The sequence below is a fragment of the Pavona decussata genome, unplaced genomic scaffold, assembly GCF_977016875.1.
Source record: "Pavona decussata unplaced genomic scaffold, jaPavDecu1.1 SCAFFOLD_89, whole genome shotgun sequence".
Taxonomy (NCBI): Eukaryota; Metazoa; Cnidaria; class Anthozoa; order Scleractinia; family Agariciidae; genus Pavona; species Pavona decussata.
The window spans coordinates 1198339-1224961 of record NW_028145506.1 but is presented as its reverse complement, the minus strand read 5'-3'; the positions used below and the strand labels follow the sequence as shown (position 1 = coordinate 1224961).

Genomic DNA, 26623 nt, shown 5'->3' with positions numbered 1-26623 from the left:
ACGTTTTCCCAAAAGTGACTAAGATGGGGTCTATAACTGGCCACAAAATGGACTATAATGGGGCAGGGGCTCTGAGAGGCCAGTTGCACATACCCAGCAAAACTAAACCCAAGTAACCCCCCCCCCCCCGGGGCGTTTATTTAAAAATCGGCAGTTTTGACCCGGCGTTTAAACGAAGCTGGCGTTTAATCGGGGTCCGGCGTTTAATCGAGAAAATACGGATACCATTTGAAGTTATCCACTCCTCACGTGATTCAATCAGAAAAGCCAGAGAGTCTTTACTTATAGATTTAGCGGGGACCTTGGAACCCCACGGTTTGAACCGGACGTGATGAATTGTAATTTTTTTATTTTTTAGTTTATTTTACTTATTTTATTATCTTTTGGTACCACCTTGTAAACGTCATTTCCGCCGCTCCTATGTATTGCAACATCCGCCATAATATAATATTGTAATTTTATTTATATAATTTAGTAACATCTAAACCTGAAGAAGGCTGGTTTGGCCAGCCGAAATATTGTTTTAAAATATATTAAGTTGTGTCAGCCTTGCAGTAGTCTTTGGACTTCTCATAGTCTATTTTTCAAGTTTGGCTGATTAGATCTCCTGTGAGATCCAACGTACGAGCAAGCAGGATCTACGTTCACGGCTTTTGCAGCTTTAAAGTTATAATTAAGGCCCAAAACGTACGTATGTTTTAAAGGGCATTTCTAGGCGGGTAGGGTAAAATAGGTCCGTGGCTTGACCTGGCTTTACATGGCGTTAAATTGTTTCCCGTTGTATTTTGTTATTATTATTATTTTTATTATTATTATTATTATTATTATTATTATTATTATTATTATTATTATTATTATTATTATTATTTTTTCAATATCCGGGAATTCAGTGAAAATAAGGAGCAGCAGCAAGGCGTTGTCATGAATTTCTGCTTCGAAAAACGTGCGTTTAAACTTTATCCCATTATTTTCGCTCTTAAATAGCTGTAGGGATAGCAGGCGAGTGATCTGATAGTATTGACGTGATTTCCGCTCAAGTGTGGTATGATACCATTAGCCAGATGTTCGAGAAGTGTATGAATATGAAATCGGCTGTGTCAGTGTATGATTTGTTCGTGTGTTGCCTAGGGTATATTGTATTCCTTAAAAAATTTATTTTACGTCAACGAAATTAATTTTGACAACGACTCGAAGCCAATCAATATTATATTTAAAAATATATTAATATCTTTATCAACTGGTGTTGAACACAGACTAGGCCACGATGCAACTTCCTTTAAAAAAATAAAGACCTCAAATAAAATAAAACAAAACAATAAAATGAATAAATGTAGAGAATAAAAAGTATTTCAAAAAACTAAAAACCGTAACTTTTTTCCCGAGAGAGGCTGGGGCGAGTTAGGCCTGCACTCGTACGCTGTCCGCTGACGTCACATGCAGTTTTCAAAGATGGCGGTCGCTGTGTCAATGTTTCGCTGGTTGGATCTTCTAGAAAAAGAATTCGACAAGACGTTCGTTGATTTAGACATCTTGCTGGGAGAAATTGACCCTGATCAAAGCGAGATAACATACGATGGCCGCCAAAAAATGACTCAACTTTCCTCTACATTTGCGCAGCTCGTTCACAAGGCACAGACAATTTTTCAAGGAAATGCAAAGTTGGAGGTAAGGCTTACTAAGTACGCTTTTGTTTTTGATAAACTGCCTCCATTTTTAAAGAGGGCGACCTTGCTTACGCGTATAAGATTAATCCTTCGTAACATGACTCTTTAAATTGAAGAAGTCACGCTGAACGCAAGTCCCAGAAAGTCAATTCAATTCGAGTACATTGTTTTTGGTAATTAGCTTAGCGGCTTTTGAAATAACCTTGGAGCATTTCATTTGTCGACGGCCTTACTTGTGGGATTTCCAGTCTTAATGCCCAGCATTTTCATAGTCACATTATGCAGAAAAATTAGTAATATAATTTCTGCGTCTTTATCCGAACTAAACTTTTAAGTTTTCTTGGTGTTTGTGTTTTCCATCCATTTATTAATAATTTTCAATCATGATGCTTTTCACGGCATTTTAAGCAATCGCTGGTGGTAAATTTTACTTTCTTTACACTAGTTTTAAAACCGATGAATGATCCAGAAGGTTGATATGTAATTATCACTTTTGAATGTGATTTTCCTTAAAATGGAGTGTGTATATCACCTTGGGAACTAGTTAAAATTTAATCATCATGTTTGCTACTGCTGTAGTTGATCTAATATATTTGCCAAAGGCTGTCAAATTGTTATTGTTCTATCAGAAAGAACTGCCAAGCATGATCACTCCAAGCATTGCAACATCAGAGGTGTCACCATTATTTGCACAATTTAAACAACCAAAAATTTATTCTTGCAAAATTTGCATGGATTGTATCTTATAGGAAAATAATGGTTTAATTTAATTGTTATTTATAGTAATAAAAAGGGGCATTTTAGGTGAAATGACACATGCATGTATTGCCCAGCTTTCAGGTCAATATATGTTGTAGGTTAAAATGAATCCCAGGTTAAAATGATTTCAACCTAGGTTGATTTGTATTTTCCTTTGTTTCAGATGTAAATTACCCAACCTTAACAAAGGAAAATACAAATCAACCTAGGTTGAAATCATTTTAACCTGGATTCATTTTAACCTTCAACATATACACTGTATTGTGCAGTTCCAGAAAATATCCATACTCACCTCATTGAAGGTTTTTTGTTTTGCACCCCATTACGAAATCGCGCCCATTGAAACACGTCGCTCGTAAAATGCAAATGAGCTTCATTCTGGATGTCAATCATAGCAGTCTTTTGTGTATGGTATTGTTAAAGTGTCAATTTCGCGGGATGCATCTATTCATTGAAACATAATAGAAAAAATAACGCAACACAAAAGAACGAAAGGCGAAGTTTATCAGCAGAAGTTGCGTGACTAAACTAAAATAAATAAAAAATTGCCCTGTGCTATCAAGGAAGTGATGATTTTTAGGTTATTCGATGACAAACGACAGTTCCCAATAAGAATGGACATTATGTATGCTATCATTGCGATAAAAAAGGAGGAAAACAGATAATCACAGTCTCCAGTGAATTGAAAGGAATTTGCATAATCGAGCAGCACGGCGGAATCAAGCAAATGTGCATGTAATTTTCAATCAGCGAAGCGTGTTTTTACGGCAATATACTGCGATTCCAAGCGAAGATTTTGAATGAAATGATCCTAAATCAACCACATTCTATGTTAGAACTTTAATATGTTCCTTTCAAAGGGCGCTGCTACCGTTTCGGACTTTCCTTACGTAAACTCCTTCTTCTCGTGCAAACAAATAATTGAACACTCTTGAGGATTCATGCTGCGAGACAAAAGATATCGCCAGCAGCGGCACGCTTTGTAATGCTCGAAAAGCCTCATGGTACCCCACTTTTATCGGGCGATGTGTTTCAATGGGCGCAATTTCGTAATGCCATCAATGCCCCCCCCCCCCTCCTCAGGAAATTCCATTTTAGCTCCTACGTTGCATCTAAAATTTTTATTTGTAAGAACCCCTCCCGCTAGGAATTTCCAATGACCTTCCATGGGGGGGGGGTTGGATTTTTTTTGGAACTGCACATTTTAGGATTTCTATCCTGTCAGTGGTTAATCTTTCGTCTGACTGGCCAGCAGTCCAGTTCATGAGTGCAGGCCCAGCTTAAGCACATCACTGTTGCATTGTAGCTTGATGCTCTAGTCTTTGAATGCTTTTGTGAGATTTAGTGGTGATTTTAGCGGTTTTGTTAGCAAAGCTTTTCTTCCTTTTAATCGCCTCGAAAGTAAAGATCTTCCCTTACAGCCACTTGAAGTAAATGAATTGAACAATAAACAAAACCTGCATCAGCATATACAGGTACTTTTGCATCATTTTGAAAGCAAAGGTTAAATTTTTTTCCAACAAATTTAAACATGATATGACTTGCTGAATGAATTAGGAAAGTCATTGCTATTTTCTGTTGTTTAAAATGTCGAATGCATGCTGTAATTTTTTTATTATTTTTTTTTTACTATGGTGTGGATGGAAACCGTCTTTTTTCCTTTAAACAAACGTGTTTAAACCTTGTTTTCAGCAAGGCACTTATCGAACAATGTTGAACATTAATTTTGTCAACCAACGTTATGTTGAGTTGTCTGTCAAAAATTCAGTTCTGTTTGTACAAAATAGTCTCCATCAGCCAAAATGTCCGTAAATATACAATTATAGTGAACTACAAATAACAATGGTAATAATATTTTTTTTATTATATATAATAATATTATTTACTGGTGTAAATAACTCACACCTAACCTAACAATGAAATTAGCTGTGAGAAATCAGTGATTTAATGCCCACAGTAGGTACTGTAATCAAACTTTGTGATTAGTCTCAGGTACAGCTGTAGCATTTATGCATGTATTTTTGGCTGTAATTGCACAAGCTGTTACTACATTCTTTTAAAGAATTATAAAACGCCATGGATGCAGCAGTCAAAAGATTTGTGGCTGGATTACTCATTATCTCATCTCATTCAGTGACAATTATTATATATGTAGCCTAATTTTAGTGTTGGTTAACATTTCTTCAAACCACTGATTTCATTTTTGTTAAACTGCAGAAAGTGTAACTACATCCCAGGGGCCCCACTCACATATTTTAATGACAGAGGTTCATATTTTGTACCCAAAAAAATCCCAAATTCAGAATTTGTGTACCCAAAAAAATTCCTTAGTGTTTTTTTGCATTAGCAAATTTTATTAGTTAGGCCCGGTTCAGACGCCGTACTTCACATGAGCCGAATCGAATTCGAATTTAGACCGACGCAAATTAATTAATCCCGGCTGAATTGATTCAGGCGCCGAACTTAATTCAGCCAAAATTAATTCCCCTAAAAATTGCGGATTCGGGTCAGCGGTGAAACATACCTTGTAAACACAGCTGGAACATGGCGGACGCTGGTAACAAAATGCAAACAAGAGCCTTTTTTCTGCGAAAAATACTGGAAAACTCAGCAAAAAGCTAGGAGAATCCGAGGAATCTTCATCTTCCTCAAAAATCGAACAGTTGTTGCAAATGGGAATTTACATTTCATACATTTATATTTTTTTTCGTGCTAAAACACGAACTACACATGTCAGCTTCGCTAGAACTCTTCACAGAAAGTTTTGCCCGCCAGGCCGCCCTGTTATTTTTTTCTTCAACACTCTTCTACGCATGTTATAAGGGAAAACCGTTGGGAAAATACATTATAATAACTTATGCATTCGATTCGGCTCATGGCACAGCCGTTATTCCCGGCTGAGCCAGGCGGGAAAAATTGCTGAGCCGATCCGAATTAAATTGGCCGTTCTGAATTGATTCAGACGCCATACTTCACATGAACTTAATTCATTGAATTTGTTTCGGCTCATGTGAAGTACGGCGTCTGAACCGGGCCTAATATCTTCCCTAAAACAAATAGATTACAATCTCAGAAATATCCTGTAATACCACTCAAGCAGTAAATTGCACTTATGTTATTGTTGATTTGAGCTGATGAAAAATACAATAGCCAAAAAAATCCCTGTGTTGTTTTCGCGACCCCAAAAAATCCCGGCATCTTTCATAGACCCCAAAAAATCCCTTTTGGCCAAAATGTCAGACCCAAAAAAATCCTTCGGACCCCGCCGACATTAAAATATGTGAGTGCGGCCCCTGGGAACTACATGTACATGTATAAACCCCTACAGTACAATGAGTAGTCATGTACTTTTTGGGCTAAGATTGAATGTTCGTCCATGTTTTGTACAGTAATGTTTTGAAGATTTTAGCGTGGAAAATGTTTTTGAAAGGTCTACAATTTCTAATTTAAATTATATTGTCAATTTTAAAATCAGCAGAGGGCATTGCTTTTGGCTTTCTGTTGCAGACCAGTTTTTGAATAGCTTGTTGAATGACATGGTAAAAGTGTTAGGATTAGGCAGGTGATAGAGTTGATTCATCTAATGAGACATGTTTGGACTAGCTACTGTAAAATTCCAATTACAGACCAGGCTTTCAATAAGATTGAAAGTACATGTAGATGGCTACTCGATAAAAGTTGTATTGATTAGAAGGTAATTATATTTGACATAGTACAAAACGCACTCCTCATTGCATTTGGAGTTGAAATCATATGGGACAATAAATGAATGAATCAATGGATCTTGGAATTTGTGTCTGGCATCCCCCGCAGATTTTGCAGGGGTGGGTGACATCATCACCAACTTGGCAAAGGAGAGAGAGCCTGGAATCGAGATTTTTGAACACACTCCCTAAATCTTTGATTATTACTAGTATTATGTAATTTGTATGTGGGATTGCAATACTCATCTGTTGTGGGGAAATATTTCCAAATTGCAAAGCTCATTAAAGTAATGTTTTCAGCAATTTGACAAATGATACATTTTGACCACTGACAGTACTTGACGGCAAAACTATCAACAAGAAGTTGTGTGATAATTACGTGCTATCACTAACACGTGTGATCCTCGAGTTTTACAACAAACAGCCTGGTTCATCTCCATCTATTTTGGTAAACAGGTCGGAGAAACCCAACATTCATTCACAGAAGTCAATGCTTCGTCTCAATGAAGCAGCAGTTACATGGAAAGAATACTGACATTCTGCTTGAGGCATGTGCAGTTTATTGATAGAACATGTGATTTCGATTGAGCATGTGATTGGCAGGCTGCGTGTCTCTGTTCATTGACGCGTGACAATTTGAAACAAACAAACAAATTCAACATTTTTTGACCGGTTCTTGTTCTTCTCTGATAATTACCTGAGTAATTATACTAAAACAATTTGCCGAAGGCGATGTAAATATTGGTGAATATTCCCCTTGACTTCGCCTCCGGGAATATTCACCAATATTTACTTCGCCTTCGGTGAATATTGTTAAAATACTATTCACAACACATTATTTGTTGGAGCTCTGGCAGGTGTTGGGTTGTATTGAATTGAATTGGCTTTTTTTGAGAAAGCACATGCGTTACATCTGACGTCATTTTTATTGTCTGTACTCTGGATCTTGGGTTTATTCTTAAGTTGGATCACTGTAACTCTCTCTTATACAATGTTCCGAAATATGTCATTAAAAAGCTTCAGTCAGTACAGAATGCCGCGGCTCGACTGATCACAGGCTCTCGCAAGTATGACCACATAACCCCTATTTTATTTGAACTCCACTGGCTTCCAGTTTCCGAGCGAATCAAATTCAAAATAATTCTGCTCACCCACAAAGCTCTTCACCAACAGTCCCCCATCTACATACAAGACCTGATACGCTGCTATACAACTTCAAGAACGCTCCGATCGTCGTCAGACGCATTTCGCCTATGTCATGTTAACCATAATCTAAAGTCGTATGGCTCCAGAGCTTTCGCTGTTTCGGCCCCAGAACTCTGGAACAAATTACCTATCGACATCCGTAATTGTGACAATTTAAATGTTTTTAAACGTAAACTTAAGACTCATCTTTTTTCGAATTATTTTAAACAAATATGATTTTTACTTTGTAAAGCGCTTAGAACAGAACTGGATAAGCGCTATATAAGTAGTTATTATTATTATTATTATTATTATTATTATTACTAATATTTTCTTTTCTATTCTTTTTCAGGCTGAGTTAGTTGCTCTTAGGCATGACTTGGTTGAAGAAAGAGCTGCAAAACAAGTGTTGGAGAAGGAAGTTAACAATCTGCTACTTCAACTGCATGCTGTTCAACTTCAGTTACACTCTAACTCTGGAATGCCCAATGACTCGGAAAATATCAAAAACAAACTTGTAAGTAAAACATTGTTCCTTCGCATACACTCTTTTTCCTGACTTTAAAGCCGTGAAACGAAAGCTGGAAAAAGCATCTGCTCTCCCAGGCTACAATCATGGACAGAAGTGTTGAGACAATTAATTTTACCAAAGCTAACGCTTTCAAACTAACAATGGTATTTTGTATTTGAATGAAAACACCTTTTTCATCTGTAGTCACCCCATTTCCCCCAAACAATGTTGCAAAACCCTTCCTGGATGTTTATTTGTTTCCAACATTGAAAAAGGGGGAACGGGAAGCTACTGTACCTTTCATGAGGGGTGAGTGGAGGAGAATTTACAACTGTGGAAAAAAGGTTGGTAATTTTCATATGTCTCAACAACTTTTGTCCATGATTGAAGGTATTTCTTTAATTGGAATCCAACAAGAAAATTGAGGCATTACTGCAATAAAATTTTATTATGGATATTTTAGAGAGACTTTTTATGCAACTGTACAATAATTCTATTTAAAGCTTTAAAATGATAACAAAATGGCATCTTTTGTTTCCCAGATTGAAGCTTCAAATTTTCTCAAGAACAAATGCATCATCACCCCCAGTAGTATTTATTATCTTTTTGGATTCCAATAGCCCTTGGTAACATCTGTTTTTACCACATAGTCATTAAACACACAAAATACCTTTTTAATTAAGGGGAAACTGTGCTAAAAACTCCAGAGTCCTTAATCACGACTTATGAAAATGAGGCACCACTGGCCCTTATAACACCTAAGAGATAAAATATTTGGATTAAAAGGACATTCCCAGATTACCCTTTAATAGCATGAAGTATGTACAATCATGTACACAAGTATTGGACCAATAATTGGTCCAATTATTTTTGTAATGAAAATTTGTTGGTTTACAGGAAACAGATGAGCAGTCAAATTCACCAAACAGTTCTGTTAGTTTTTTAAATGTTAGAATTTTTACTACAATTATTATATCAAAGGACCACATAATTATACGAATTTTTAGTATCAGTTATTATTTTCAGGGAATGGGTGCGTGCTAGCATGTAACACTTCACAGACAACATCCTGTTGCTGGTAGCCTGTGAAAAACTGCATGTTAATTTTTGCGTTTTAGGAAATTCCTTAATGGTTAAAGCTTTAAATTTTGATTTTCCTTCCTCGTTTATTACATTTATTGGATGTTTTGGGACTTCACTCACTCACAACACTTTTCTTATTAATGATGTTGTAGTTGCAATAATGCAAAATGTTATGGGGAGCAGGGATGGCACAGACTGGTAAGAGCACTTGCCTCCCACTAATCTGATCCGGGTTTGATTCCCAGACTTGGCATCATATGTGGGTTGGGTTTGTTGGTGGTTCTTGTCCTTGCTCCGAGAGGTTTTTCTTCGGGTACTCTAGTTTTCTCCTCTCGATCCTTAAAAGCCAACACTTCTGCATGCAAATTCCAATTCTATCTGGAAAGTGTCCCCAATTAGTGCTCAGTACTAAATACATTGACACTTAAATAAACTGATTTTTTTATGCACACTTGTTCTGAGTGAGCCTTATGAGATATAATTACATGCACCTTTAATAAACAATACACTATCTACTTGATTCCAAGTTTCATTAATTCTGCTTTGCTTGTCAAAACCTTAATCTGATTCTATAACAGGCCATTTCCAGGACTTCTCTCGTCACCTGCTTGATCACTGATGTGATTAAAAGGAAATGCTACAGACTATAGACAGGATTGCCACCTGTAAAATCAAAATCTCAAGGTCTGAGTTACACTGTATTCTGAACTTTCATATATTTTTGCAGGAAAGTGAAATGACCAGATACAAGAATAATGCAATGAAAGAAGCGCGTATGGACTGTCAAATCAAACAGCTGGAGAAAGAAAATACAGCGCTGCGGAACCATATATTTTCACTTCAAGGTGAAGTGTATGGAGCAAGACTGGCTGCCAAGTACCTTGATAAAGAACTGGCTGGAAGGTACCATGGACTTTCTGCTGTGTTTAGGGGGGTGGGCTGGGGTGGGGCTGAAAGATAGCCAGTTATAAGTTCTAATATAGCAAATTGCAAGGAAGAACTTCAAATTAATGACCAACATTCTGTGAGAACTTCTGTACAAACCTTCAGTTAAGAAGTGATTACAACCAAAAACCATATGGTAAAAAGTTGCTTGAATAATGCCACAGACATCAGCAGTTTGTGCTAGCAGTAACACTAAAACTAAATCAGGGCGGTATAAAACATTTTCGATATTTTGCTCCATCATCTGTGGTTGCTTGCTGTTGGTGAGTTGATGAATTTTTATCCTTAAATTCATGAGAAATTTTAAAAGCCATTTTCCTGTAACATTTATTGAAGATGTGAGTCATTGCTAAGAAAAAGATGAATGTTCATTGTACTGGATTCATCTGTTGTACAAGTGTCTGATGTGACCTCAGGTCAAGAAATTAACTGTCAGTCAAGGCTGTTGCCTAACAGGGTCCTGGTAGCCTGGGGGATTCAAGAAAATGTTCTGGGTGCCAACTTTTTGCAGGTGCACCTAACACTTCACATGTTGGCCTCTCGGCTTTTGGTCTTGAAGGCTCCTTGTAATTTTTTTCTTAGGGAATGGCCTTGTGAGTACTGAATCAAATAATTTGTGTGAACTGTACTTCTTTTCAGAATCCAACAAATTCAGCTTCTTGGGCGTGATATGAGAGGCAGTGAACACGATCAACTGTGGAACCAGATTGAAGCTGAAATACATTTGCATAGACACAAAACTGTGATCAGAGCATGCAGAGGCCGCAAGGACCCCAACAACAAGACGCCAGCACCACCACCACCCCAACCTGAGTCCATCAATGAAGAAGAGGATGCTGAAAGTAAAGCAAGGAAGAGGAGGGGGATTGGTGAACCCAGAACAGTTGTGATTCATAAGGACAAAACAGAGGGACTGGGCATATCTATTACAGTAAGAATCTACAGCTTTAACCAACTTTAAGTGACCCAGCCAACCACCCAGTGCTATGAAATAGATGATTTGTACACAATGGAAATTCTCGGGAGAGAGAATTTCCATTGTGTACATATATCATCTATTTCATAGCATTGGGTGATTGGCTGGTTCGCTAAATTTCTAAGTGTACACAAGGCTTGTTTAATGTGCTTGTGAGATGCAGGTAATTTAGTGTTTAATGTGCCTGCATGATGCAGGTAATTCGCTTATATAATGAGTGTCCAGTATACTTGTGAGATGCGAAGTCCTGAGACTTCTAACCCCAAACCTGTGACCTGCTCACCATATGAGTCACCCATAGATCAGTGGGTAGAGTATCCAGACTAGTAAGGTCGTGGGTTCGATTCCTGCTGGGGGCTCAGAAATTTTTTTTCCGAGAATTTCCATCATGTACATATCATCTATTTCTGTCTGCGTCCCCCAACCATGACCAATTTTTGTACTGTTTAATGGTCATGTTGTATTACTGGCCAATTTTGAAGCAGTTTTGTACTTGTAAGTACACATGTACATGTATTGGGTGAGTACAGGCTCATTATCCTGAACAGCGGCTGGTAATCGAGCCTACCGTAATGTGTGATTGACATAAAGTATGGATGGCGACATGGTGCAAAATTCAGCAACTCAATATCCATTCACATTCACGATTGATATTTTGATTAACAAATAAAACCGTTCACATTCTGCATTTATATCTATATTCTGGATCAATATTGGTTCACATTCAAGATTTGTTTTCGTTCAGTAGTTTTAACTTCATCCACATTCAGCTATTGTATCGGTTCACATTCACAGTACGCCGAATGGTGCAAAATTCACAAAATATTCCCATTCAGCAATTTCTGCGCATCGTATCTTGTACGCACCACGTGATATAAAATGACCTCGTACCCAGAGCCCGCGCTTTCGTGATCACAATGGAGGATGCAGGTGAACGGACCGAACTATATGATGTCTCTGATTGGGAACTTTTTTTTTGGAGTAATACTTGACGTCCTTGACGAAAGTGAAACATTATGGGAAACACCTGATACTGACTGTCGGGAAGCAGTCCAGATTAGTTCGAGGTGTACCGATCTTGCTCTGTATTCGCTAGTCGGTCCAACAGTGGAAAGAAATGGGGATAGAGGTAGACCAAGGCTTGAAATACCAGAAGACGTGCTGATCAATCTTCGCTCATTGGGCCTTCTCTGGACTGAAATAGCTAGAATGCTTCTAGCATCACGTTGGACTTTGAGGCATCGCGTGGTGGAGTATGGACTACAGGATGTTACAGGGTATTCACCCTAACTGACGAAATGTAAGATAACATTGTGACGAAGTTTATGTATTTCAATATATAAATTTTACTTTCTCTTGTACTAATAATTATTTAAATTTTCAATAGTCTAACCTGAACATAACAATTAAAACATTTTACCCTACCAAATGGCAGATACCAAATATCAAAGTCGATCACTTATATAATTAGGACCAGCTATCGCAATTTAATGCCACCTCACAGTTCCATGTTATATAGCGGTTTTCAAATGAGTGTCGCAAAACCAAACTGAATCAAGTAATTAATCAGACCAATCACAACAGACACTGAAAACTCAATTAACCAATTAGAGCTAGTAGCAAATATATGTAAACGCCGCCAAGCGCAGGAAACTGTGTGCAAGTAATTGTTTTTTTTTTTTTTTTTTTTTTGGGGGGGGGGGGGGGGGTTACTTTCGATTGGTGAAGAAAGTGGCGCGATTTTTTTGAAGCAAACACAAAGCGTAGTAATTAGAAAATAATTACTTTTCGACACTCAACTGAAACCCGCTCTATCAAGCTTTCAAAAGTCTGATTAAATGATCTTGCAATGTAATAACAACAAGTATTTTAATAGCTACAATAGCTGAATCATCACATAATTTAAACAGTTTATAAGAACTTTTCCTATTTGAAAATTTCAGAGCTGAAAAAAACAAAATGAGCTCAAAGTCTAGACCACACTGCTGCTGGTTTGTAATGATAATAAATTGAATTCACAGTCACTTAAAATGTGGCACAACTGATATTAATCATGTTATCATTCTAGTGTGCGTGACATGTACAGTGAATCTGTTTTGCAATCAGCACCAACAAGGATGGTTAAAGTTTCAAATAGGAGGAAATGAACACCCATGGAATTTTATCAAAACAAACCTGTCAATACTGAGATTGAAAGACTTGCAAAGGAATGTTACTTTCAAGTGGTTAACTTCACTTTCTTGAACCACCTAATCACACATTTTAACCACAACTCAACAGGACGTACAAGGACGTCAAGTATTGCTCCAAAAAAAGTTCTCAATCAAAGACATCATTTAGTTCGGTCCGTTCACCCATCCGCCATTTTGATCACGAAAGCGCGGGCTCTGGGTACGAGGTCATTTCATATCACGTGGTGCGCGCAAGATACGATGCGCAGAAATTGCTGAATGGAAATATTTTGTGAATTTTGCACCATTCGGCGCACTGTGAATGTGAACCTATACAATAGCTGAATGTGGATGAAGTTATAACTACTGAACGAATACAAATCTTGAATGTGAACCAATATTGATCCAGAACATAGATATAAATGCTGAATGTGAACGGTTTTATTTGTTAATCAAAATATTAATCGTGAATGTGAATGGATATTATAGCTGAATGTGAATGAATATTAATCCTGAATTTTGCACCATTTCGCCAACCATAATAAAGTGATGTATGCCAATTTCTTACACACTTTTAAACGTTTTCTGCTTTAAGACTGTAAGTCGAAGTAGCAATTTTGGTATACTAGAAATGGTAATATGACGACCATAACTGTTCATTGCATAATTTAAGGGTGGAAAGGAACATGGTGTACCTATAATTGTATCAGAGATCCATGGAGGTTTACCAGTAGACAGATCTGGGGGATTATATGTCGGTGATGCCATACTAGCTGTTAATGGTATTGATCTACAAGAAGCCAAACACAGTGAAGCTGTTAGAGTTTTATCTACAGTACATGGTGAGATCACACTAGAGGTTTTGTACGTTGCACCGGATGATTCTAGTGACGATGAGGATACGTGGGAAGAGGATGAAAGTCAGAGGTACATGTAATTCAACAATCGATATTAATAATGATAATGGTAATGTGAATACAGCTGTTTCTCATCAATTGTTCACAAGTCCTAGGTGTGTTTTGGTATAAGATCTCTCTTGTACTCGAGATTGCCCTCTTGTGTATGTGTGCCCGGCTGTAGATACACGCACGGTGATAAGAGTTTATCCTAGGGCTGGCAATGAAGGTAAATGGGAACGATCTCAAAATAATGTAAAACGGCTGCCATGTTTGTAAAAGGTATCCATAATAACTTTTGAAATCGCTTTTTATTAGGAACATAGCTTTTCTTGGTGAAAATATGTTCGCAATGTTTTATACACTGATTTTTGTACATTCTGTGTGCCAATATACATGTATTTTTGTTTGTGCTTATGATAATCCAGTAATACTGCACTCTAGAATAAATAAAGGTCTCTCCTGGACAGAGTGAAGTGCCCAGTTGTGGAAGTACCGTATTGTTTTGACACAGGTACAGCATGCTTGGTAGAGTGGAAGACCCTGCAAATGAACTATCCAATGGTGATGTATACATGACAAACTCAAAAAGAGATCCCGCCTCAAACCAGAGCTTAGCTCCAGATACTGACAGTGATCATATACACCGCAAGTAAGACTCTTTCAGATACATGTATGCGATACGATACGATACTTTATTTAACGTGGGGTTGACGCTTAGCTTAATCAGCTACGTTTAGCTCCATCAGCTTATGTATGTACAATAAAATTCTAGATATAAGGCCCGCATGGTGTTATGCGTTTTTTTCGTTCAAAGGACCTTTTTAGGAGTTTACACATATTTTTGGGTTTTGTTTATTATTGGACATACAAACGAAAACACCAAGTCGACACCTTAACCCTTTTATAACTCTTAACATCAAAGAATAAATTCTCCTATCTTATCCCCATACTTTTTTTTTATTAAAAGTACTGGGGAACAGTTATTAAATATCAAGAAAATTCACCCTGGGTGATCATATCCTTAACTGGGGGTTGAATAAGCATAGATATCGCAAATTTGATGCTGATCACTCTTAGGGCTTAAAGGGTTAAAACAGTTGTTGTGTCACGCACTTCCCACAGGAGGGGAAGGAGTGCGTGACGTGCGAGCGAAAATGTAGAATGTATGCAGAATGCATGCACAGTAATGAAATGAAGGGGGTACCCTCTCTGGCTTCAATTTTTTGTTAAGTGACGGTTCGCTTTAATCCCTTTATATGTTATCTGACGCAATCTTTTGTACTCTCTCCAGTCCGTCATCACAGCGCATGCTCCCATCCCACCCCGGTGCAGCCCAACCAGTCAGCATATCGCCAGAATCAGCGAAAAAGTACAGCAATCCAGCAATGATACCGGAAACGTTTTCAACCTCAGTCGACAGTAGAGGCAGTCACTCCAACTCATCTTCACGATCCAGCTCACAGTCATCATTATCCTTAGCATCAACACTCTCTCCGCAGCAGACTGGGGCCATAAATGTCGGACGATTAGAACCTTTGATACAGGCGCCATCTGACGGGAGCGATGCAAGCTCAGAACTGTTTTCTCCAACAACGTAGCAGGAGTATTAAACACCGATTCATATTTTTTTTGCCATCATTTGAAATTGCAAAAACAATCATGTTGCTAATAAGTCACTTATTTATCAGTGAAAGATTTCGAAAATTCTTCAAATTCATAAGAATTCAGTGTCATAAAATACCGCCTTTCCAAAATCTTAAAATTACGTTGTAGTAAAAAGTTTGCTGCAACGAGATAATTTCCAGTTATTAACGTCTTGCGTTGTCACGCAGCTGTTCCTTGGTGAGGAAATTCTACGTGACAAACAGTTTCTGCGCAATGACAGACCTGAAGTATGTCAGTGAGGGAGGCTAGACGGTGCATCGTTAGTTTGGCGGAAAGGAGTTAGGGTTTAGATTAGTATTCATTAAAATAGAAAGTAGTTTCCTATGTAGCCTCCCTCGTAGACGCTCTTTTGGCTCGTCACGCAATCTTTCCTCCAATCTTTCCTTGGGGAGGAAAGATTGCGTTATCTCCAACGCAGCTGGTTTGGGTCGTCACACTGCGCTCCACCCCGAACATAACGTCTACATCTGCATCTATCAAAATGCTCCTCAACAGCCTATTCATCAACACTGCGAAGGCCTCATGCAGACGTGCATAAAACATAAATAAATAATACAATATAACAATGATTAAATCGGTAAATAATTGGACGGATTAATAATTCAATTAACTATTGAATATAAAGTTCCGTAGGTGCAGCCTTGAACTTGTTGCAGTTGAGTTGAACAAATTGTTCTCTGGAAAATTGTTCCATTCCTTGATGGTTTTGGGAAGAAGCTGTATTTGGAGCAGTCGGTCCTCGCCTCTAACTGGAAAACCTTGCGTGACGACCAAAATAACCTCTGCGTAGGAGACTTAATAGAAAGCTGAAAAATATATATTTATTTATTGCCAGAGTATAAGGAACAGATTACTAGGCTGCTCCTACCGAACTTTTTGTAGAGTAATTTTTTCTGAACGCTTGAAACAAAGGTATAATATGCAATGGTCATTTAAAGTAATACTAAAAGAGTAAAAGAAACAGAAGATTTATGGTTAAAAGGAGTATTAATTCAGAGTTTATCGGTAAAATTAATTGGAGGCAAGCTCCGTAGTTAAAAATTTAGCTAACGATTGCATTTTCATGATACTGTGATCTGTTGAAGTTGGCTCAACCTTTTCAATTTGCAATTTGTTTCCATCTTGGCAGTCCTAGCCTCACACGCAGTCGCTTTTAAGGGCCTCGTATTACTAATAATACGAGTCCCCTAAATACGACTGCATGGGAAGCTAGGCCATCCGAGTCCACAGACAAAATTAGCTCAAGTGCACAAGAAATAACTTTCAAGACTCAGAAGACTGGATCATTATTTTAGCCTCTGATCAATTGAAATATATCATTTGGCTTTTCAGAACAAAAAAGAGAAGAAAAATAGCTTGCAGAGATTCAACTGCGAGTCTTGTCAACACAAGAACAATCAGAATTATTCCAGAATAATTTTTCCCATTTAAATTAAAGATTAAGGGCGCATTTTTTTGCGACAATTCTGGATATTCTTATTCTAGTTCAGGATTAACAGAACAGACACTTAGCATCTGTTCCCAAGAGAACGAAATTCTGCCTGTTCTCATTAATCTGAACATCTTCCCAATAGAACTGAGGCAATTCATCTTATTCTAGGCAGACTATATTTCGTTCATTCTGCTGTGAGGGGTAGAATGAATGGAATACTATTCTGTTCATTCTGAAGACCCGTCTATTCCGGTAATTGTCCCAAAAGAACGTGTCCTAAATGAAGCTTCCTTGTCAGGCTAATAGAAAAATTACGTCTGGTCACAAAAATTTCCTTGTAAAAAGATACACATGTACAGTTAACAGTCAAGTAACTTTCAGGGCCCGGTTGTTCGAAAGCCGATTAACGCTATTCCCCGAATAAAAATTAACCGAGGTTTTCATCTCGCTCATTAAAAATGTCTTTAAAAGCTGATTATAAGGTAACAGTAGAGTAACGTCTTAGTTAAAACTGAGGAACAAAAATATTTTTACGAGTCTTCATTGATTATGTTAACTCATGATTAGCTTAATCGGGCTTTGAACAACTGGGCCCTGTTTATTTGAGTTTTGTTCCTGTTTATCTCAAGTTGATTCACTGTGGAAGAACAAGAAAAAATGCGTGGAAAAAATCGCGCCATTTTAAGCGTTCAGCGTGTTCGTGCGTTTTTTTCGTTTCTTCTTCCACGAAATAGAAGGAAAAGTTGCGCATTCATTGCATTGCAGGATTATTATCAGTGGAAATACAGGCCCACTAGTAGAGGTTTCCGTACTGTTTATCATAATTTGCTTGTGGGACGGAGCAAGGGATAAGCACTTTCATTTCAGAAATACTGTGGGTAATTGTCCCTAGATTTGTAAAAGAGGTTTTCGTAAATTGTATATTTTTAGAAGTGGTATTAAACTAATAAATAGTCTCACCTGTATGAAGCTTTCAAGATCTTTTCTCCAGTATGAATTAATTTCTCGGCATTAGAGCGGTTTTCAATTGAGTGTCGTCAAACCAAAACCAAAGTAACAGCTCTCACTAATCACAACAGACATAAACAATACGATGAACCAATCAAAACTCATAGCAAATGCATGTAACCTCCCGGCCACCGTTTGAAGTGAAGAAAAGAAGAAAAATTGAAAATTTGGTTTGCAACGAGAAAAAGTAGTATTATTGTGCTATTATCCCTCCGCCCCACCCCCCCCCCTTTCTTGGGATCCCCCCCTTACATCCCTCTGGGGAGGGAGGCTTAACTGTGCTATTATGGTTTAATAAAACCTCGTGGCGAAGCCTGGTGTTGCTGGCCGAACCCATGATATGATAAAACCGTTCTGTCATAATAAACAAAAATGTTTGGTCTTTCAATGTCGTGGTTTTACTTGGTTCGAGAATAAAATGAGGATTTTGTTCTTCAAAAATGCTGTTCATTCCTCCGTTCTCTGAAACATTGAGCTTGGTGCCTCTTAAAGATAGGAAAATGGAAACTCTCCCCTCCCCACTCCCACGGGGGTCAAAACAGTTCACAGGAACTCACATCACTGAACTTCGACCCAGAATTCACACGTGATACTAATCCTAGCTTAGCTCAACCATGCGTAATTCAGGTTCACAAACTGTCCGAGAAACGTTCGAAAACCAATCCTCTGAGAGCACACGATCAGCTGCTATCAGTTATAAACTGAAAAGGAAAAACTAGTGAGCTTTTGGAATTGGCTAAAATTGAAAATGGTTCAATAATTCATCTGGGCAGATGTCAAATCATTAGTGACATCTTTACTCCAATAACAGCAGATCACGAAGAAGTCTGTAGATGTAGATATCAACTGAATCATCGCCATCACAGAAGACGATTCGATCCAAATTCCCGTCGTCTCGAGGAAGTCCCTGAAAGACTCTTGTTATATTTTGTAGGGACGAGGTTCGATAGGAAATCCAGGATAGCTAAAACATCATACTCTATTGATAACTTAATTAAATTTTTATCGAGAGTTTTGATTACTTGGCGGACGAAAAATGTGTTCAATGCACTAAAAGCGGTCGTTTGTAGATATATATTTGCTATTTTGTGCCTCATTCAGATAGTTTGCTGACACAGGGAAAAGTAAAAAAGTATAACAAGCCGGCCTAAAAGATACTTTTTTTGAAAACAAATTATACATGGTTTAGGACGCTTAGAAGCTAGATTCCTAACAAAAGGCTTTCATTAAGAGCTTCAATAGTTGGTTGTTACAACGCTTAGAGCAACTTGTTTGGAGCAGAGGATCATGCAAGATGACTTGAAGAGCCCATGTTTTGTTAAACTTTATGAACCTTGCACGCCAATCAAGTATTAAACAGTGTTGTGAGAGGCTGAGCAGACAGGTGTCACGCTTATGCCTTCTATGCCCGTTAATAAAACGCTCACTTGTTATCTGCCAAGTATCAATGCTTACTTTCCTCGACTGTTTTCTTCATCAGAATTAAATAGACTAACAGGGAGGCAAATCACAGAAGAGCCAAGTGTATTTTGACATGTGAATAAGCGTTCGTTTACTCGCGGGAGATTTTAATTTCCTGTCACATTGTGTGGAAACCCGTTTGGAGATTCAGTCCCACGGGAAGGCTTTTCAATGGCTTAATTATCGCCTTATGCCCATCATGTGTACTGCTGTATATTCTATGCTCTAATCTTTTTAATTGCGTGAAACTTCAGTTATAGGTCAATGAGAATATTGTATTTACTTAGTAAGCAGCTGTATGTCATGGAACTGTTTGCCCACCTTGTATGTACAGAATCACCGAAACATGGTCGTCGACTCGTTTGGCTTCTTCCACACTCGAAAAGTGGACTTTCGTGAAAAAAAGAAGCAATGTACCATCTACATATATTTTCCCATGGTTATAAACATCTAAAACTAGCGTAGTTGACGCCCTAGTTATGGAAGTTCGAATTCTCTTGCGTTAATTGTCGGCTCTAAACCGCCCTTGTTTGCTTATCATTTGCACCGACGAGACGGGTTCTGATCGCGTCATTATATTGTGTCCATTCTTCAATAAAATAACTTCAGCACCTAGAACAATCATGTCTTATCGCCTTCAATAAAGCAATAAAAGTACATCTTTATTGCCTTGAAGACTTGAAAGGCGTGATATTAACCGCAAAAGAGTTTTCATGACACCGTATTTTTACTCAGTGCATTTAAAAAGTTTATAAGCGTGCATATCAACCGTGATATTTCCGTCAGACTAGTACCCGCATCATCACTTATTTACTTTTTTGCTTTCATGGGGAAATAATGTCGAAACAAAGAAGTGGGGTAGTTAACATAATCAGTAATGGCTGCTTTTATTTTCTCAAAATCAAGAGATATTTTGCAGTGACATGATAATCATCGAGCACAGTGTTGCCTCGCTGTTAGAGTTACTATGCACTGATGATTGGAACAAGCGTGATCTAATCTATCTGACCAAGGGGTAAAAAACATGATAAACTCACGCCTTTTATTGAAGTTCCCTTTAAGTGAAACCCGTTAAGGTAATTACTAGAAAAAATCCTTGATGCATACAACAACAGGAAATCACGTAATATTACAAAGCAGAACTTATCATCAAATCTTCAGCTATTTATATAAGAATGATTTCGAAACGTTTAATAAACTGATAGCCGCGTTAGTGGTTGTTTGTAAACTTTTTCTCACGCCATGTAAACTAACTGATAACAAATGTCTTTTTATACATAACCATTTCAAAATAAGAAAAAGAAAGGAAATCAGCGAGGCTGCATGCAACTTGTTAACGAAAAGAAAGCCGAGATTACTTTGTGAGAAGCAGAAAAACATTTGCTGATATATTATTCACCCTTTTATTAAAATCAACTGGGAGGATTTTGAATGTACCACTACTTTCCCTAAAAGCCTTAAGCGACCTAAAGGCAAAAGATTACAAACGAATTTACTGAATAATTAAGACTTCCAAACACCTACTTTAAGAGGGTAATATGTTCCAAATTAAGTTTTAGAATCAAGACAACAAAACAAATGTCTCGCAGTTTTTCGTCCTTTATATTTTAAGTTGGATAAGACAAAGGAGCATAATTGAATTTCTTTCGATAAAGAGATCGGGGACAGTTTCTGCGGGGTGGGAATGACAAGGCTGTCCAATTTCCTCTTCTAAAACGTTAGTGGTTTAACGCAACAAAAAAGGCTCTTGAAATCCAAAAGCACTCGAGAGAAAGGCCGAGACGCCTTCTGACATATGAAAGGAAACCAAACGTGTGACAAATAAATATGAACGAGACTCAATTATTTAGCAAGACTTTATTTACGCATTTCAGTGTTAACTGCAGTAAAACGAGTGAAACAAATTTCATTTTCTGTTATGCTATAACAAAATAATCAAAGCATTAGTTAGAAATCTCTGAAGGTTGTCTGTTTTTAATTCAGTAATGAGTTCAAGAAGTTTTATTTGCCCATCGTCTTGCAAAGTCAGTTCATTGCCACGCTGTAAAGGGAATACATATAGCTTACCGTATTTGTACCGAAACAGATTACACCTATCCTGTCAGTAAATGTTCATCCTATTTTCTCTAAAAGAAGTAATTTGGAATGAGATCCGTAGTATAAAATATGAGAGATAGATCATGATATTACATGGAAATATCATTTGTGAAGGCAAGTAAGTGTTACGGTCCGGCGCTATTCTGTATCTTTTGCCAAGATGCCGAACGCAACCGCGTCCGAGTTCTCTCCCCGCGTCCAATGACAAAGATATAACGCTTCGATTTAAGAATTGGCACGGTCAACCTTAATCGTCAACCTCGTGGTTCGTGTATTGCTGGTTTAATTTTAATCTAAGCTTACTATACCTTTCTGGTTTATTCTGCCTGGGCATTTTCCTCGGAGTAAATGAACAACACTGATATAGGCCAGTGCAAATGACGGGCAAATTCCTTCAAGTTCATATCAGTAAGATACAAGCAAGTCCCAATCAAAATACCAATTCCAAAAATCTCATTTAACATTCAATATTAGAAAAGGCCACCACAATAAAAGCTGACAAGTAACAAACGATTGATAATCTTTATTTTGTTCCAGAAATGGGTCTTTCCGATTATGGAATAAGATATTTAAGTTCATATCAAAAGCTTTGAGGCTTGCAAGCGTTGGCTCAGGTATCGTGGTAAAAAAAAAATCATACAGAAAGATGAATTAATGTTTACACTTCAAATGTGAAAACAGGTTAGACTTCAGCTTTTTCACCCCCCCTCGGCAGTTGTAGAAGCCGACTTCGCTGGAACCGTCGTAACTTCAGCTGCTTAAAACAATTATTGACAAACACTTTTGCCTTGATCTTTCGCTGAAGCAACTTTTGCAGTTGTTTCAACCCCGCTATTATAAAACCTCGATCCATGGCCACCTTCAAATCAACACATGCCTCGACAAGACATTGACATTATTATGTCCTAGCACTCCTTGACTTTGAATTCCGAACTCTTTATTAAAAATTAAATTAAAAGTTTAAACAGCCGCGGGACACCTGTACCGGTGGAACAACGGTAACACACCGGCCCAGCAATCCGAAAACAGGGAACAGTGGAGGTGTTCCTCTATACAGTGAATAATGCCTTACGAGATGAAAGAAAAAGCCTTAATTGCTAAATATTCCTATACGACTTAATAGAAAACGCCGCTAACAGACAACATACGAGACAAACTGTTCTGTTTTCTATAATGAAAGACTTGTGTTTCCCTCACAATAAATCTGATGCAAACTGTTTTCTCAGAGAAAGGGCGTCAATGGGTATATTATGCAAAAGGAATTCAGTTAATGACTACACAACGCGCTATGGGTTTTGTCATAAGCAGTAAAAATCATATGAACCCTCAAACGCAGACTCAGTATTAAATACACTTTTTGTGGAAAAACACACACTACATCAGCAAAATTACAGCATAACCTCAGAATAGAGTTCGAAAAGAGTTACCTAGCCCTCAGAATTTCGTTGGAAAATTTTCGCCGATAAAAGGTAAACAATGAGGGAGAATTTATTGTGGGTGGTATTGAAGTCCACGTTATCCAGTTTTTTGTTTAGTTGCTAACTTATTGCAGAGGCCTAAAATAATTTGGAAACCTCCCCGTTATTTTTTTAGGAATTGGAAATGACCCGGAAACGTTGATATAAAATATAGCTAAAACGATCAGTTATTATGGAAGTTCTAAGTGGCAGTGATTTCATGCCGCAGACTTAATTCGTTAATTTGAATTTTGTTAGATAAAACTGTTAAAAGCCCATGGTCTGCTATTTTCAGTTTTCTTCAAGAATACAATAAACGCCGAAAGATTGAAAGACAATACCGCACAAGCGTAAAATGAAATAGTCGACACCAAGAAATTTCCTGCAGAGGTGAAAGCTTGCTTCTACATCAGAACACAAAAACACCGACATTTACTTTGATTCAATTAAGTGTTCAAAAAAAGTGTTTTACTGAATTTAAAAAACCCATTACTTCATCTCTAAAATATAAGCTAACGAAGCATGATGAGATGGGTGCAAGTTGACATTTTCTTGAGGCCACTTTCCAAAGAAATGATCTTTAACTACATGGCCTTCGTTCTCCTCAAAACAGTGAATTCTAGCTACGTATTGTTAAACTGTATCTGTTGTATTTTCTCCATCATAAAAACAGCGTAAAATGAGCAAAAGAATCCACAAAGTTGTCAATAAGGTTCCATTTTATTGTCACTAATATATGTTTTCATGGCTAAGAGGAAACGGTAGCTATGAAAATAAGACATTACTTTATTATATTTTACTTAGCAATACACCAATATTAGATATTTATTCACTGAACTTAATTCCCAACGACATAATACCCTGAATCGCAATAAAGATTTTTTCAAAGAAAGTTTAAATCTACCAGCACGATGTTTTCTAAACTCGTCAACTACTCAAAGTGAAACCGAAAGGACGGAAGCAACGAATGCTTCATGGTTGAAAGATAATTAAAGCTTTAAGTCAACGAGTAGCTATTGAACGAACACCGCTGTTTTTTGCGTCGCGTGTTTCCACTGTTATTTTGACTGATTTCCAGTGGCGATTACTGTCCATAATACCACGGGTGTTTTAACAATCTTTTTATCCTCTACTGACAAAGATGAAAACAATAAGCGGTTCTATCTACTGTTAAGAACAAAACTTCTCCCCGAGGTCACTTTTTATTTAGCATATCAGAATGCGTTTGCAGTTTGTTGACTTTGGAAACTGTAAAACGATTTTAATGAAAGCAACTCTTTCGCACGCCGGCCGGACAAACCTGGTTATGCATGTTAAAACATAATAGTTTGATTATTAATGTTGTCCTGGCCTCTTAAAAGGATTAACACAAACTGGTTAACTAATATTTTATATGTCGTGGTACGAAAATAAAAACTGAGTTTAACGCTTTGAAAACTTTTGCAAGCTCACGGTAAAATACTAAGCTATTACTCGTCTTGCCACGTGTTTTAACACTTAGGCTCAATACAATGCCACTTTTTCCTCACAAAATTTACACAGTTAAATTAACCGTAGTAAGATGTTTTAGGTATTTGTATCGGAGCTCTAAGCGATAGCCAAGCTTCTCATCCCCCGTTTGTTGTTGGTTCAAAAAGAATGCAACTACCGTTAGTACCGACAGCATGAACGATTTCTTGAAGAATTATATAAGCGAATTTTATATTTTAGCAAATAAATGGAAAAATAAAATAGCTTTTTAAAACGGTTTTCTAAATTGGACTTAGCGTGTTTTTAGCTTTCCGTCGTATTCAGCACGTTCGGCTTTCGAAAAATAAACTGAACACGCTCATGAATTTAAAACTGTACAAACCGGAATATTTGTTAACAGCCTTCCACGAATTGTAAAGTACCGTGTTTCCTATGACTGTACTTTACAAAAAAAATAGTTAAAAAATAACAATAAGGGATTTCCGCTTACGATTACATTAAGAATTTCGTTTTTGCGTCTTTTTAAGACGTTACGGCTACCCACAAAGTCACATTTAAGTAATCACAAAGTACTTTAGAAGTGTCTCGACCAATTAAACTAACAGTTTCAAAGTTCCGTGTTTTCATCATTGCATAAACTGAATAATGTCTCACATTATAAGTGTTGTATTACGGAATAAAGTTTCTTTATACTCTACTGTACCTTGTACTGCGAGCATGATAAACTACAAGAAGTTAGGGCAAAGTTATCATGAATGGAAGTCAGGTTGTCTTGCCGCGTGCCATTGGTACATCCTGCTGCAGTAAGGCACGGGGGCAACCCTCCCCGGTCCCGAGGGAGAATTGTACCAGTTAAGATGTGAGAAGTCGAAATTAGGGCGAAGAGGCATATACGGAGTATCCAAACTTCTGTAAGGTACGAAGCCATCACAGGGCTGTCGAAAGCTCTGGTATATGACACTGTGCGGGCTGTGATCCGTGTGTGTTGGCTTAGCGTGAGAATTGAGTGTCAATTCCTCGCTGGTTACTGCGGATTCGGCGCGTGGCAGTAGGCTTTCTGCAGGAAATGACGGCCTTGAGTCAGGTACTGGAAAGTGATAGCGAGTGTCAAAAAACCCTGCCGCGTCGTGTGGGTAGAAGCTGAACTGGTACGGCGTCCCATGAAGAAGCTTGTTTCTTTTGTTTGTTTTATCACGTTTTCTCGGTTGGTATTTGTAATCAGGGTAGAGTTGTTTGTGTTCTTCCTTCAGTTTCTTCGCCTCTTCGAAGTAGTTCGCTTTCTCTTCCTCAGACAGTTTCTGCCATTCCAAACCTAGCTTCCTGCTGATATCGAAGTTGTGCATTTGCGGGTTCTCGTTGGCGATCACCCGTCGCCTCTTCTTCGACCAAAGTATGAACGCATTTAACGGCCTCTTAATTTTTTCTGATGTCCTTGACGGCTCTGTGGAGGAACTCGAGTCGTTAACGCTCATCTTGTGAATCCAGCAGTTCTAGTTGTCTTTGCGACCTGTTGTTCTATAAAATCTCCGGCGTAATGTGTAACACCTCCACTCATTAACCGGGCAGATCTCTCAGCAGCCAGTGCGGGCGCAGTCGCAGCCGGGGTGGTTACGTTTGAACAATTAAGAGTGAAGCCTGCAGTTGTGCGATAGTACAACACTAAATATACGGGCCAATATGCACGTGTTAATTACCTGCGCCTCAAAAGATACAATATTGCTTGATATAGTCCATAAATCCTCCCACACAAAGTAATTAAAGCTCTTTGAATAAACTAACTGTTTTGTTATTGCTGCCTTTATTGGCGATACATTCTTTGTCTTTTCGGACAAGTTAATTTCAATACAGGGCAACGAGGGTCTTACTGTGTCTAAGTACACAAACAAATACCCTTTTGCAAGGCGTGATTGATATTTTTATAGACTTCTTCTGTAAAACTGAACTCATTGTGTGCTTTGTTTACAAATCTCTGAATCACACTGTGAACATAAATCGGTACAAGTTTAATATGTTTGGAAATTAGCATTTTTCATCTAGAAACGCGCGCGATCAACAACTTTTGACAAAGAAATCCAAACATTACCAGCAAAACAGTCAGCCATTTAGGCATAAGTGTGCACAATTAAAGTCTTCCCA

At 37.8% G+C, this 26623-nt stretch overlaps 2 protein-coding genes across 2 annotated transcripts; one reads left to right on the top strand and one right to left on the bottom strand.

The window, feature by feature from the left end:
- The first annotated feature begins 1421 nt into the window (after positions 1–1421).
- On the top strand, positions 1422–16096 carry LOC146474465 (Golgi-associated PDZ and coiled-coil motif-containing protein-like). The gene is made up of 7 exons (XM_085117063.1): positions 1422–1665; positions 7665–7829; positions 9634–9809; positions 10491–10782; positions 13672–13925; positions 14409–14546; positions 15189–16096. Exons 1-7 carry the CDS (start codon positions 1435–1437, stop codon positions 15493–15495), a joined length of 1563 nt encoding a protein of 520 aa, XP_084973189.1. The 5' UTR covers positions 1422–1434; the 3' UTR covers positions 15496–16096.
- Positions 16097–23718: 7622 nt separating this feature from the next.
- On the bottom strand, positions 23719–26176 carry LOC146474464 (sex-determining region Y protein-like). The gene has a single exon (XM_085116957.1). The coding sequence runs from the start codon at positions 25957–25959 to the stop codon at positions 25237–25239; it is 723 nt and encodes a 240-aa protein (XP_084973083.1). The 5' UTR covers positions 25960–26176; the 3' UTR covers positions 23719–25236.
- Positions 26177–26623: the final 447 nt, after the last annotated feature.